At 44.2% G+C, this 15,015-nt stretch overlaps 2 protein-coding genes across 8 annotated transcripts in view; one reads left to right on the forward strand and one right to left on the reverse strand.

The window, feature by feature from the left end:
* Positions 1-15,015, reverse strand: part of XDH (xanthine dehydrogenase) — a 72,424-nt gene that overhangs the window by 5,492 nt on the left and 51,917 nt on the right. For 3 of the 7 annotated variants that reach the window (XR_015949120.1, XR_015949119.1, XM_088666620.1), the window contains exons 33-36: positions 14,694-14,808; positions 13,776-13,841; positions 12,575-12,763; positions 11,609-11,776 (exon numbers count right to left, since the gene is read on the reverse strand). Coding sequence is in view for 5 of the 7 variants with exons in the window: in XM_088666620.1 (XP_088522746.1) it covers positions 11,609-11,776; positions 12,575-12,763; positions 13,776-13,841; positions 14,694-14,808 (538 nt within the window). In the remaining 2 variants the exon portion in view is untranslated. Of the gene's footprint in view, positions 1-4,155; positions 4,468-7,777; positions 10,303-11,608; positions 11,777-12,574; positions 12,764-13,775; positions 13,842-14,693; positions 14,809-15,015 lie in introns of those variants that run through there. The other 4 variants (XM_088666623.1, XM_088666622.1, XM_035111472.3 and 1 more) reach the window with 2 other exon arrangements.
* LOC118083241 (carbohydrate sulfotransferase 8-like) lies at positions 2,751-6,269 on the forward strand. Its single transcript, XM_035111476.3, has 2 exons — positions 2,751-2,985; positions 4,371-6,269. The coding sequence occupies exons 1-2, from the start codon at positions 2,886-2,888 to the stop codon at positions 5,180-5,182; spliced, it is 912 nt and encodes a 303-aa protein (XP_034967367.1). The 5' UTR covers positions 2,751-2,885; the 3' UTR covers positions 5,183-6,269.

The raw sequence follows: 15,015 nt of genomic DNA on the forward strand, positions 1-15,015 counted from the left end.
ATCTGGCTGAGTTTCTCCAGCCACTCAGGGTGGCTTCCAACAGAAGAATAAAATAATCGATTAAAGATGAGGTGGGTGAGACTAAGCAGAGGACCTTCTTGCTGTTGCCTTCTCTACGTTCTTTCCATTGTCAGGTGAAGCTTATTCACCCGAGTCATAGAATCATAGAGTTGGAAGAGACCACAAGGGCCATCCAGTCCAACCCCCTGCCAAGCAGGAAACACCATCAAAGCATTCTTGACATATGGCTGTCAAGCCTCTGCTTAAAGACCTCCAAAGAAGGAGACTCCACCACACTCCTTGGCAGCAAATTCCACTGTCGAACAGCTCTTACTGTCAGGAAGTTCTTCCTAATGTTTAGGTGGAATCTTCTTTCTTGTAGTTTGAATCCATTGCTCCGTGTCCGCTTCTCTGGAGCAGCAGAAAACAACCTTTCACCCTCCTCTATATGGCATCCTTTAATATATTTGAACATGGCTCACCCCTTAACCTTCTCTTCTCTTCTCCAGGCTAAACATACCCAGCTCCCTAAGCCGTTCCTCATAAGGCATTGTTTCCAGGCCTTTGACCATTTTGGTTGCCCTCCTCTGGACACGTTCCAGCTTGTCAGTATCCTTCTTGAACTGTGGTGCCCAGAACTGGACACAGTACTCCGGGTGAGGGCTGACCAGAGCAGAATACAGTGGTACTATTACTTCTCTTGATCTAGATGCTATACTCCTATTGATGCAGCCCAGAATTGCATTGGCTTTCTTTAGTTGCTGCATCACACTGTTGACTCATGTCAAGTTTGTGGTCTACCAGGACTCCTAGATCCTTTTCACATGTACTGCTCTCAAGCCAGGTGTCTCCCAACCTGTATTTCTGCCTTTCAATATTTTTTTTTTTGCCCAAGTGTAGTACTTTACATTTCTCCTTGTTAAAATTCATCTTGTTTGCTTGGGCCCAGTTGTCTAATCTATTAAGGTTATTTTGAAGTGTGATTCTTTCCTCTGTGGTATTAGCCACCCCTCCTAATCTTTAAACTACTAGCTTTTTAAAGCAACTAAAACCTGGGCTTTGATTTGGCGGCCTGTGTTTTTATTTTATCCAGCTGTTTGTTGAATGATTGCATTTCTCTCTGACAAAAATTAAAGTTATTTGCTGCATTTTTTTGTTTGTTTTAATTGATTGCATTGTATGTCAATATTGTATTTTAGGCTTTGTCCTGTAAGCCACCCAAGGGAGATGTGTTGATAGTTGGCTATATAACTATAATAAAATTAACAATAATTATTCAGTGTGTAAAAACAAGCTTATTGCAATGCATTCATCACGACTTACATTTATGCAATCATGCTGGTCACAGTCTTATTCTACACTATGGTGAGATGTATTCTGTATTTAAATTGAGAAATAAATTTGTATATGTGCCCTATAAATTAGCAGTTGCAGTTTTTATGCAGATCTATGTCCTCTTTTTCAGCAGTGCCTAAGTGGTAGCTCTAAAGTGTGAACTGGATAAATTTGGGGCAATCTTTTGTGCCCCATTCCCCATGCTACTAAACTGCAAAAGTCTGCAAGCTAGCTAGAACATCCCCTGATTTTGCCTGTAAAATCAGTGAATTCCACCTTTCCATGTAAGCCTCTTTGGTGGATCTTCCATTTTTAGCCAGAAAGTATGAAGCTCAGTGTGAGGTTCTGAGTCTTCTGAAGGTAATTTCAGCAGGCAAGCCTGCCTTTCCTTTCCTTGTTCTTGAATGAATTGTTTCCATCAAAATCTTCACATACTGAAGCTATGTTTAAAAACACACATAGACATGCCTGTAGGAGAGGAAATGGGCAATACCTCTTTTAGACAATCCACAGTTTTTGATGCTTGGGCATCCTCAGCTTTTAAAAAGTATCATGGTTTGAGCACCCTTTGGTGGAAATATAAGGGTGCAACAGGGAAATGAAAGTAATTGAAGTACCTTCCTTTTTTTTAAGCTGGGGTTATCAATCTGTTGCATTCAAAATAGTTTCTATTGTATTGTAAGCCGCCTTGCAAAGGTATAAATCCTGAAGGGTGGCTAAAAATGCTTTATTAGAAACAATAACACATATTCTGCAGAAGAAAGCAGTCGGAGAGCCATTCACTTCTCTTTTCCCCTCAAAGCATCCCAAATGTCTAGGTAGGACCTTCATAGGCTTTATTTACAACCATGTATTAAGAGGACGCGTTGTGGCGCTGTGGTCTAAACCACCGAGCCTAGGGCTTGCCGTTTGGAAGGTCGGCAGTTCGAATCCCCGAGACGGGGTGAGCTCCCGTTGCTCAGTCCCAGCTCCTGCCAACCTAGCAGTTCGAAAGCACGTCAAAGTGCAAGTAGATAAATAGGTACCACTACAGCGGGAAGGTAAACGGTGTTCCCATGTGCTGCTCTGGTTTTGCCAGAAACGGCTTAGTCATGCTGGCCACATGACCCGGAAAAACTGTCTGTGGACAAACGTCGGCTCCCTCGACCAGTAAAGCGAGATGAGCGCTGCAACCCCAGAGTCGTTCGCGACTGGACTTAACTGTCAGGGGTCCTTTACCTTTATTAAGAGGATAAATGGCTCCATTTAGATTAAGATGCCAGCCTTGGCCATTCCCCACAGACACCTGAAGCTGTTTGTAGTTTCCCATGTTATTATCCTTATGTATGTTGGAAGCACAGCTATGATTTGGGGCTCTTCGATCAGTCCCAGTTTCCCCGAGAGTCAGATAAGCAGGCAATGCCCATGAATGTGCAAACAGTACTTTAACCTAACCCTCGCAGTTGCTTCATCCCAGAGTAAACACTCAAGGGGACTCCTGCTGATATTGCTTCAGGTCGTTTTCTCTGCTTCCATTAGCAGCCATTCACTTTGATAGCGCAGACAAGATCATGCGCTTCCTCGCTCGACTCCTCATCTTAGCTTTTCTGGGTTTCATTTCCCTGTTGTGGTGGAGCCGCCTTCTCTGGAGAAACACACCACAGAACCGAGGTAGGATTCACCGCCACCGTAAGAAGACAATCCGAGAAACAATTATAGCCTAACGCAATGCATTCTTGTTTTGCCAAGGGCCTCTGAATTCAGTCATCAAGCGTACTAGAGGACAGAGGCTGTACTTTTAATGATTATTTAGAATGAAGGATTCTGACAGAGGAAGCTCTCCACACTTCTGTAGCCTTTTGCTGCAGTAGTTGTGGTAGTTTGCTTATTATTATTATTATTATTATTATTATTATTATTATTATTATTTATACCCCGCCCATCTGGCTGGGTTTCCCCAGCCACTCTGGGCGGCTTCCAACAGAAAAATAAAACACAGTAATCTATTAAACATTAAAAGCCTCCCTGAACAGGGCTGCCTTCAGATGTCTTCTAAAAGTCTGGTAGTTGTTTGACATCTGTAGGGAGGGCGTTCCACAGGGCAGGCGCCACTACCGAGAAGGCCCTCTGCCTAGTTCCCTGCAACTTGGCTTCTCGCAACGAGGGAACCGCCAGAAGGCCCTCGGTGCTGGACCTCAGTGTCCGGGCAGAATGGTGGAGGTGGAGACGCTCCTTCAGGTATACTGGACCGAGGCCATTTAGGGCTTTAAAGGTCAGCACCAACACTTTGAATTGTGCTCGGAAACGTACTGGGAGCCAATGTAGATCTTTCAAGACCGGTGTTATGTCGTCTTGGCGGCTGCTCCCAGTCACCAGTCTAGCTGCCGCATTCTGGATTAGTTGTAGTTTCCGAGTCACCTTCAAAGGTAGCCCCATGTAGGGCGCATTGCAGTAGTCCAAGCGGGAGATAACTAGAGCATGTACCACTCTTGCTAGACAGTCTGCAGGCAGGTAGGGTGAGATATTCACAAATGTCCATTCCTTGGTCCTGTTTACTCAAGTAAATTAGATTTGCTTTTGCTCTTCTATTTAACATTCACATTGACTGGAGAGCCAATGTGGTATAGTGGTTATTGTACCAGACTAGGAACTGGGAGACCAGTGTTTGAATCCTCATTCTATCATGAGGCTCACTGGATGACCTTGGGCCATTCACTGCCTCTCCACCTAACCTACCTCACAGGGTTGTTGTGAGGATAAAATGGGGATGGGAGAACCAGGTACACCACCTCAAGCTCCTTGGAGAGAAAGATGGGATATAAATGCAATAAGATAATTAAATAATAATTTGAAAGCATTTTACATGCATGGCATCTAAAAAAACAAATCACATCCAAGGGGACTCCATTTTGATTAGTAATAGGCAGTAAAACAACTGTTTAGTAATTCTGCTGCCATGCAAGCCAGTGAGAATAATTTAATCCCGGGTCCACAGTCCTTAGCAGCCTTTCCTTGCACAGACGAACTCTGCTCCCTCCTCCGATCCTATTTTGCAGGCAGATTGGCCATGGAGGATGCGGAAGAAGATGTCCCGCAGACGTTTGACAGTCTCCTGCATATTCAGCAGCTCAGGAAAAAGGCGCTGAGGTCCTTCTGCAGCAAAAGAGGTAAAATCACCCGACTCCCACCTACCCAACAGGAAGCTTCCCAGGCCCTGTCTTCAGTTATGGTGGACCACCAACTGCACTTCCTGTATTGCAAAACCCCAGCCACTGGGGTGGAAGGCTGGGAGCGGCTGTTGGAGACGCTTCTGGAGAAAAATGTTAGCCTGCAGGTTCCAATTCCTCACCAGCAGCAGTTTGGCAGCCAAAAGGCACTGAGTGAGTATAACCGGACCTCCATGGAGGCTATGATGCAGTCCTACACCAAAGTGATGTTTGTCAGGGAGCCTTTCCAGAGACTTATCTCCGCTTACATGCATGGGATGGCAGACGGCCTAAACTTCAAGGAGTTCGTTCAGTACATCTTATACAGCGGGTCCAGGAATCACAGCATGGAGTGGACACCATCGGTCAGCCTGTGCAGACCGTGCCTCGTGCGGTATGACTACGTAATAATGTTTGGGTTCCTCGACAACGAGGTGCGCCATTTAATGCTCCGGGCTGGGCTTCCGGAGAATATCCGGATCCCCGAGTTCATAGACTCCAAAATCCGGTGGACCTATCACTGGCTAGAAGAGCAGATGCTCAGCCAACTGTCCCTCGGGGAGAGGAAAGGACTGTGTCACTTTTTCCGGTTCGACTATCATGCATTTCGCTTTCCCCGCAGCTTGCTCTGGAACCTCACTTGCGTTCCAGGAAGCGGTTAGTGTTGCTTTTGGCTGGAAGAACAGAGAAAGGCCTTTACCCTGGTCAAGGACAAATGCAGCAGAAAGTAGCTGGTCTAGTGACAGCCTCTTTTGTATACGGAATGGGGATCTACGTTACTCGTTGGTCAGCAGAGATTCCTGGTCAGCATCCATTTTTCCTGGAGAGCTACTTTGAAAGCATGAGTGAGAGAGTGTGTGCTACAGCCTGATATAGTGAACTCCATATATGTTTTATTGCCATAAATGGCACTTTCCCCGTATCTCTTGCCTCTAGGTTGGCAACATGGAACAGGCAGTGCCTCTCAGGGCTGGATTTTACTTACAGGTCTCCAGTTGCTGACCTAATACAAGTTTCGCAGCGATGAACAAAATGAATGGTGTGTGTATACTTCTTAGGAAGCAGGTGATAAAGTAAATTTTCGGCTGGCTCTCCTGTGAATCTTATGTTTTCTTCACAGGCTGTGTTCTGATTGTGTTATTTTCCCACTAGATAGATAGATAGATAGATAGATAGATAGATAGATAGATAGATAGATAGATAGATATTCTTGGTTTGTGGTTATAATAAAACCTAATCCATCCATCCTTACTGTATCTGGTATCCATTCAATCTTTTGAGAACCCCTCCTTCTATACAGTGGTACCTTGGTTCTAAAACGCCTTGGTTCTCAAATGCCGAAAACCCGGAAGTGTTCTGGTTTTTGAACGATTTTTGGAAGGCGAACGTTCGATGCGGTTGTCGGCTATGGTTTCCAGGGTGCCTGCAACAATCAGAAGCTGCGCCTTGGTTTTCGAACATTTCGGAAGTCAAGCAGACTTCCGGAACGGATTAAGTTTGGCTTTTGTTTTTGAGGCTTTTTTAGTTGATTTGTTTTTGTGATTGTGTGGAACCCAGTTTAGCTAGTGATTGTGTGGCTGCGGAAATGGATAAAACAATGACTATCATCAGTGCAGGTAAGTTTTGTGTTTTGTTATTTTTTATCATCTACAATACTATCTTATTTATTTTATAGTACACTACATTGGTTATTGCTTTCATTTTATGGATCAATGGTCTTGTTAGATAGTAAAATTCATGTTAAATTGGTGTTTTAGGGGTTGTTTTTAAAAGTCTGGAACGGATTAATCCATTTTGCATTACTTTCTATGGGAAAGCACACCTTGCTTTTGGAACGCTTTGGTTTTGGTAACACTGTATTCCTTTTTAAATCAGCGCTTAAAGGGCAGTAAGTTCATGGAATACTTTGAGAATAATGAGAACAATAATAATAGTTGTTGTTATTGTTATTTATACCCCACCCATCCGGCTGGGTTTCCCTGGCCACTCTGGGCAACTCCCAACAGAGAAACGCTATGGGAGTTCAAAGCACTATTAACACTTAGGGTTGCCAGACTCAATAGTGGACAGGACTTCTGTGCCTTTAATTGCCCTGCTTGGAAATTAAACAAGGGGTCTGCTGGTTTCTCTTTAAGGTTTCCAGACTCAAAGGAGAGCAGGGCAATTAACGGCACAGAAGTCCTGTCCACTATTGAGTCTGGCAACGCTATTAACACTAGGTTTTGGAACTGTTTTTGTGTACATGTTCTTTCCCACACGTGGCACACAATATTTTGCTCCAATATTCTGGCATAGAACCATCAAGTTGAGATGTCCAGTAAATCATACAGGCCAACTCTCTGCTGGACGCAGGAAAGCCAGAGCTGAAACACCCCCAACAATTGCCTGTGCAGCCTCTGCTACAAGACCTCTAGTGGGGAAGAGTCTAGCCCGCTCTAGGTAATGGCTTTCATAGTAATTGAACTGCTGTTACATGCCCTAGAACAGGCATCCCCAAACTGCGGCCCTCCAGATGTTTTGGCCTACAACTCCCATGATCCCTAGCTAACAGGACCAGCGGCCAGGGATGATGGGAATTGTAGTTCAAAACATCTGGAGGGCCAAAGTTCGGTGGTGCCTGCCCTAAAACATGAGAAAGGAATCTACAGCCCTTAAAAGGTCGCTGGATAAAAACTCCCATTATCCCCAACCCTTTGTCATGCTTGATGGGGCTGATGGGAGCTTGTCTAACAGCATGTGGGGGGGGGGCACAAAGACAGGCCTGCTGGATCAGGCCAATGGCTCATTTGGTCCTGCATCCTGTTCTCACAGTGGCCAGCCAGGTACCTGTGGGAAGCCCCAAAGCAGGACACAAGCACAACAGCACTGTGTTCCCCTGAAGTTCCTAGTAAAGGCCTTTAACAGTGGAACCATCCAATTAGTAGTAGTCATTGAAGAGCAGGGACCCACGATGGAGCAATGCAGGAAGGAACAAGGGTTGATTCTGAGGTAATCAGGAGTAGGGAGCAAATTTGGCCTCCTGTCTACCTCATTTTGATATGTGCGCCCTTTTGTTTTCTCCCATGTTGACATTCTTCTCATGTTATATATTGGGTGGTGTTATAAACCACTGCATTTGGGATAGGGAATGCCAATGCAAAGGGCAAGAAAATCTTCTCCCCTCCATATCAACATTTTGTGGCACAACCATTCACAGTGTAGAGCCCCCATAATAATGACAGTATTTTCCTAGTGAGTGATTTAGCAAACTTGCAAAGTGCTTTTCAAATCACATTTATTGCCCCTCCCAAATAGTTAATTTCAAGCAGTGTTTCTTGTACATTCAGATCACGAAGACACTAATTCATGAGAGAGTTCATTTTAAAGATTCTATAAAGTCCTCAGTTTCAGAAAAACTACGTGCTTCCTGGTAACTTGTCATGGACTAACAATTGTAGGTCAGCGTTGATTGCTTCATATTTTCCAGAATATCGTACTACAGGCTTTCAGTTTGCTTCTATGCTTGGCAAGATATTATGTGGACTAGGGAGAGAAACCTCAGCCTTTGTCCTACAAAATGTACTGTTAAAAAGGACCTTTTATGGGTCAGAAACCTATAGAAAAGCCATGGGCTGGTTTATGAGAGCAAATGTCAAGGATGGATCTCCTTGCATGAGAGAAAGTCACACTTTAAGCTGCAGTACAGAATTATTGCACTAGGGAGGGACTCTGAATATGTCTACTCCACAAGTATTACACAAGCCACAAAAGTCAGGAGAGTTAACACAAGCACGGGAGACATGATTGATCTGTTTGTTCCAACAGAACAGAAATTGTTCTCTATCAACAGCTAGGAGTGGTAAATGGCAATAGTGTCAGCTCATAATTATTAAACAGTTCCAAAAGAGCATTTAATGCCCCTAGTCAATATGGCCATATTAGCATACTAAGCAAACCCTTAGAAAAGCAGCAAGAGTTTCAATTGTCATTGGCTCATGCATATATTTGCTTCTGGCAGGCTATTTTGTTGCATTGTGAGAACGCCATTTACTAGTGACAATCAAGAAAATGAAGCATCTGTGAATGTTGAGTATGCTACTGTCTCAGAAGTTCCAGAAAGCACTCTGCTTTCATATAGCACGTCCGATGTCAACAAGACAATTCTATCCCAAAGGCATTATGCAAATCCATTTCCTTGAACGATGGAGTGCACTGATTCCTGAACATTTCGGGGATAAGTTCATGTTTAATTCTCTCTGAGAGCTAGTTTCCATAAGGTTGTTTTGATATGAAAAGGAGGTGTTTAGCGTAGGAAATACAACATTGTGAGGCCTGGGAAAATGGGAGTGCAGACTTTTCATTCAAACAGCTCTGTTATGAACGGATACACCTTTGGGAATCACTGGTTAATCTCGGAGCAAACCTGGCCAACTGGCCAAGACCCTCTGCATTGTGCCATCGTTCGAGGACCATTCTTTTGTCAACTGACCACAGCAATCTGCATGAAATTTCAGATATAACCTTACAATTTGCTTCAGTTCACTCAGAGGGTTTCACCTGAAACGTTGACAACAAGTTTGCAGAATGATATAATAGTAACTCTAGGAGATTTTGCAAATGGCTAGCAAATGGGATTTAGTGCCTGCTGCACAAAGCATCATATCTCGGAGAGAATATAAAGGAAAGCCTAACTAAATATCTTTCTAATGGAGTGTTTTTCATAACCCTTCTGTACGGCCAAGTAATGTGTGAAAGCAGTCCCTTGGGAGCCTCAACACATTCATATATTTGCAACCTAGCAGATATACCCTGGTCTACCTTTACCTTTTACTTTCAGCGAAACCAAATGAGGGGAATGCACCATAAGTGAGGTGGCTGGATGCACAAACAGGGCAAGACTGCTGCTCTTCTAATAGTTGTGTAGAAGAGAGAATTTCAGCGGGCATAGCTTGTCATCTCTTCTGCACAGCCAATAAAAGATACAGGAATCCTGGCCGCTTTTGGACCGGGCCCTCTTAACTCTGGGATGCAAACTGGCTCTCCATAATTCATAAGCACCTAGGTAATAGCTATTTCCCCCTAACTCTCTTAAACATCAGCTCCAAGCACACTTGGAGTAAGTGATACTGAAATCAACATATCTAACTACTCAGTAACTATATTGAGGATCATGACATTAGCCAACCCTTGTGCACTTGCTTCCAATGTTATCTCATATCCTCAGCATACAAAAGCAAAGTAGAAGGTGGGAGTGGAGGCTGGGATCTCATTAGCTACATGTTAATGAACTCCCCACATCCTTATGATTCAGAGAGAGGATGCAATGGGGTCCTGCCCTCATTGTTGCTTGCAATCATACATCCAAAAGATGAAGGATGGAAAAGTGAAAAGGGCGGACTGGCTGCGTCAGAATCTATTCAAATTAGCATTTCATTGAAAGTTGTGATTACACTTTAAAAGTGAACATATTAGCAAACGGGTTTCGCTGATCTTTGCCATGAGCTTAAATGAACTATGTAAGGATTTCAGATTTCACAGAGATTTCCCTCTTTGTTACATTTCATGCCAACTGTATTCCACTAACAGGAACCCTTTCCTTAGGCAATGGACAATTCAGCTATTAAATTATAAAGCTTCATGAATCTGCGGGGCAGTTGCAGATCTGTTTTCAGCAGTGAGTCATTGCTTCCTTTTGGTCCCCTGAGGTGAAACCAGTTTGATGAGTGGAGATGGTTCCTAGAGGTTACTTCATTCATACTCTCACAGACCAGGGCTTAAAGGTGCCCGGCTCAGCAGATGGACACTGGACAAAAAAAATAAATAAGAGTGAAATAATTGAAAGAGGAGGATGATAAACAGTTGCCTTCATCTGAAATGTCTAGACCATGTCCCAAAATTGGCATGGCCTTTGCTGGGCAACTACAGAATGTAGCCATCTTCAGATTTCCTTATCTTCTACACCAGGGGCTGATGGACTACAGCTCCCATAATCCCTGTCCATTCAGCACACTGGGACTGATGAGAGTTGGGTATCCAACAACAGCTGGAGGACAACCACATTGTGTAAATCAGGGGTAGCCAAACAGAACAAGATCACCAAGCTGAGCACTGAATTTGGCTGACTGGCATTTACTACATGCACAGCTTTTTTTCAGCCAGAACTCACAGGAACTCAGTTCCAGCACCTCTCAGGTGGGCGCCATTGCCATTCTAAGAGAAAAGGGGAGGCGTTCATTGTGAGTTCCGTCACCTCTTTTTCTAGCACTGAATTGCTAGAAGCACTCTTTTTCTAGAAGCACTGAATTTTCTGAATTGCAACTTATTACCAAACTTAAAACCATGGAGAGACCTGGTCTAAATAGAGACATTGGATTCTTATCTCATTATACATGATAAAGCTATTTTTAGCCATCTCACCCCTTGCTTTTTCCTGTAAGACCAATTGCAGTCGTTAACAGTTGTCAGCAGGTTTACCACACCTATCAGCCAATCACCCATTCCCACCACCCTTCTGAGTAATACCCCTCTCACTATATATAAAGGTCTGGTGACTTCTGTTTCAGTGTATCTGAAGAAGTGTGCATGCACACAAAAGCTCATACCAATGACAAACTTAGTTGGTCTCTAAGGTGCTACTGGAAGGATTTTTTTTTATTTTGTTAGAAGCACTGACTACATGATAAGGATGTAGGCATATCTGCCCCATATCTGGTTCAGCCCCACGTGAATTTTTGTACACATTGTTTGGCTGCAGAACTTCTCTGCAAAATTTGGCAAAGTTCGAGTTGGGAGGCATTCAACGGATGGCTACATTTCTGTTCACCCATTGCTTCGAAAAGTGTGGAGTAAGTTTGCCTTTAAATGCCAACTGAATCAAATTTGTCCCCTGTTCCTAATAACAATATCGACTTACCTCACAGGATTATTGTAAGGAATGCAATAAGCAACGCATTTGTATGGCACACTTGAAGGTGCCATACAAATGTGAAGCATTCATTCATTAGTGTTAGGGGAAACCCACTGAAATGAAAGCTGTGGACAACCAAGGAATGATTACTGAATTGCATTATAGAAGATTAAATCGTGGGAAAGGAGGCCAGTTAACCTACCAGTTTGGTGAAGTTATCCACACAACCATTGCGTATTCTCTCTGGGGTGGCTGGGCTGTCTAGTCGGAATGGCTCCTTCAGTCCCGATTCTTCCCTGGCAGAGGCGATGGCATCTTTGATGGCATAAAACACAGAGGCTGACAGGAACAAGGGAGGTTCACCGACAGCCTAGAGAGATTGAAGAGCATCAATCACTACTAATTCACAGCTCACAGTGTGCAATCCCCACGGCCAGTACCGGGGAACATAGTAAGCTGCCTTAGACCATCTCACACCACTGGTCCATGGCCTACACGGACTGTCAGTGGCTCTCTAAGGTTTCAGGAAGGGTACTCTCCCAGCCTTACCTAGAGATGCCAGGAATTAAACCTGGGACCTTCTGCATGTAGGCAGTGGCGGAGGAACCCTCTCCGACACCCAGGGCAGGACGCCGAGCGACGGGGCGATCCATACAGGCTGCGCACGCACGGCCGCCTATACGGTCACCATGCGAGAGGCAGCCCGTATGGATGGCACATACAAGCGGCAGCCCATATAGACACTGCGCAAGCGGTGCCCATACTGACTGTACGCATGCCCTCGGCTGCTCTACAGCTGGGGGGAGGCAGCGGGCCATCTTGTCACACAGACAGCCCTGAGTGGTACCCGGGATGGCCCACCCCTCCGCACCCCCCTTCGTACGCCCCTGCATGTAGGTCCAGAAGAAGGCAGTATTGTGTAAAGATCAAGCCACATTATTATAGTCCATTGGTCTCTTTAGTACATGGGTTGTATCCCAGAACATAGTTTTGCCCAACCCAGATATGCCATGGACCAGTTGAATGAATCTCATGGATCAGAGTTTGGGAGCCCCTGCTCTAAGAAATATAAGACAAAATATCATTCCTCGTTCCATCACTGCTGTTTATTTTGTGTCAAAATGTGCAATGTCTGTGGGAAAAGCTGCAGCTCCAGATGATACTGTACCTTGGATGAATAGATGGCTTTGCTGTTTGGACAGTCCCGGAGAAGAGACACGTGAAACTCTGTTGGGATGTCACCAAATGCAGGGATTTTGTACATTCCAGGCCCGCGGGTGAACAGGTTGCCTTCTGGGGAATAACGCAGCTCCTCCAGGGTAAAAAGCCCAACTCCTTGGACAAAGGCTCCTTCGATCTGTAAATGTAAACACACAAAAATCAAATCGCACACAAAATAAAAAGTCAGCCTCAAACAGAGCACATTACAGTCGTCTTGTCTTGTTTGGACATGTCCCAACCACTGCAGCAAGACCATCCCTCTCCAACAAAAGCTGGTAGAGCACACTCCTGGGGTGGTATTCAACTAAATTTTACTTAGAGCAGACCCACTGAAATAAATGGACCTAACTTAGTCATGCTCATTAATTTCAACAAGTCTACTCTGAGTAAAGCTTATCTGAATAGCATCCAAGGCCACTGGTATCTCCTGGACTTCCCCAATCAGCACTGAATCGAGAAGGATGAGTCATCCAAAGGGACCAAGGCAGTTTCCATCCCATAGCCATGTGGAACTTTTCAGTTAATTTTTCTCATTGGCTAAATGATGCTAAATGAACATTATGCAGGATTGGCAGGAGTGCTGCCACTGCTGGTATTAGTAATAAATATTGGTAGTCCAAATATTTATGGGATAATAGCAGAACGACCTTGTGGCATATGGTCATCGTAAGTGGTGATTCATAAACAAATTTATCTGTGTCTGCCCAATTTCAGTATTTAGGAAGCCTCAAGATTAGGTTGGTAATTCAAGGGTTCAGGTCATCTGCAGGTTAAAATGAAAAATGAACTCAAAAATATGAGGTTTAGTCTCTCCAAAACAAGATTCCTTTGACTACTTGCTGCAACGGGGCCATTGAAATAAATAGAATTAAATGGAGAATGCAAAACAAAAGCTTGGGAACAGTGCAGTGAACACTAGATTCCCCCCCCCCCTGTTTTCCAGCCATTGTGCAGAAATGAATCACTTGCCAAAATCTTGATAGGCAAACACAAGCTTATAATAAATTAGCAATTAACCATCTCTCATGCCAGAACAGTTCATGCTGCTGTTTATCAGGCCTGTTGCTGCTCATTGACAAATTTAATAATCTAGCTGGCATGCAGATCCGCTTCAACTCTACAGAACAGGATCGTGTTGTATTGCTTACCTGCCCTATATCTATAGCTGGGTTCAAACTGGTGCCAACATCCATCACGATGTCTGTGCGGACATTCTAAATATTGGCAAAAGCAAAGGCTGAGTAAGTACAGGACTCACTTTATGCAATGAATTAAAAGTGGAGCATATGAACATCAAGAGGCTACCTTAGAGTCAGGCCACTGGCCCATCTAGTTCAGTACTGTTTAATCTGTTCTCCAGCTTTTCAGGCAGGAGTTTTTCATCAGCTCTACCTGGAGAAGCTAAGGATTCAGCACGGTACCTGCTCCAGGCAGAGCAGATGCTCAACCACTGAGATGTGCCTTTCCTCCAAGTCTCACATGAACCTGAATTGTCACATAGTAGCTCTGAGCCTGAGCTCTGACTTGGAAGAGATGAACTCTCAGCTCAGCCATGAATGCGCCATATTGTCTGGGAGAAGCCGCTATTTAATAGCCTAGCCTGAGCTAAGAGAGGTGGCCTAAGTTACAGGGTTATTGCAAAGATCAAGAGGAAACAGACGTGAAGAGTACTTAAGCAAAAAGGTGTTGGCTCTTGCTTGGAAGTCAAATATCTGGAGCCTTTGAAACTTGGGTATAAGTCTTCATAGCTAGTGGCTTGTGTAGGAACCATTCTCAGAACATAATCACCGTGAAGTATATAATTGCCCAATCTGCGTTTCCTCCAGAAGTTCAGACTACATCTCCCATCATCCCTGGCCATGCTGGCTGGGGCTGATGGGAGTTGGAGTTCAACTGCCTCTGGTTGGCCACAGGTTGCCCATCCCTGATATACACAGAGAAGTCAAGTCTTTCACTCAACCAATATCAGAGCTGGAAATAAACTTCATTATACTCAGGTTATTAGGTACTTTCCCAGTCCACCAGAACATAGAAATATTTTTGACAAATCTGCCTAGCCTACTTACCTTATGGTCACCTGTCAGACAATCAATCTCAACCTCAGAACAAGCCACACCATAAGAGAAGTAACAGAAGGGCTTTCCTTCATTTTTCTCAAAGTCATACCCAAGATCTGGAATTCTTAAGGGGGGCAAGAAAGAAGGAAAAAAATGAAATCTTCATTCATTTTACTTATCACTTGACTGAAAGAAAGGTCTTTTTCTTACCCCACTGAATCACTTCCTGGTGGGCAAAAATGCAAGTTACCGGACTCAACAAGAATTTTGAGGATCAGGCCAGTAATCATGATTAGCCGAAGTTTGGAGATCTGCATGCCTTTGTGAAGTA

The sequence above is a fragment of the Zootoca vivipara genome, chromosome 3, assembly GCF_965207765.1.
Source record: "Zootoca vivipara chromosome 3, rZooViv2.hap1.1, whole genome shotgun sequence".
NCBI classification, from domain to species: Eukaryota; Metazoa; Chordata; class Lepidosauria; order Squamata; family Lacertidae; genus Zootoca; species Zootoca vivipara.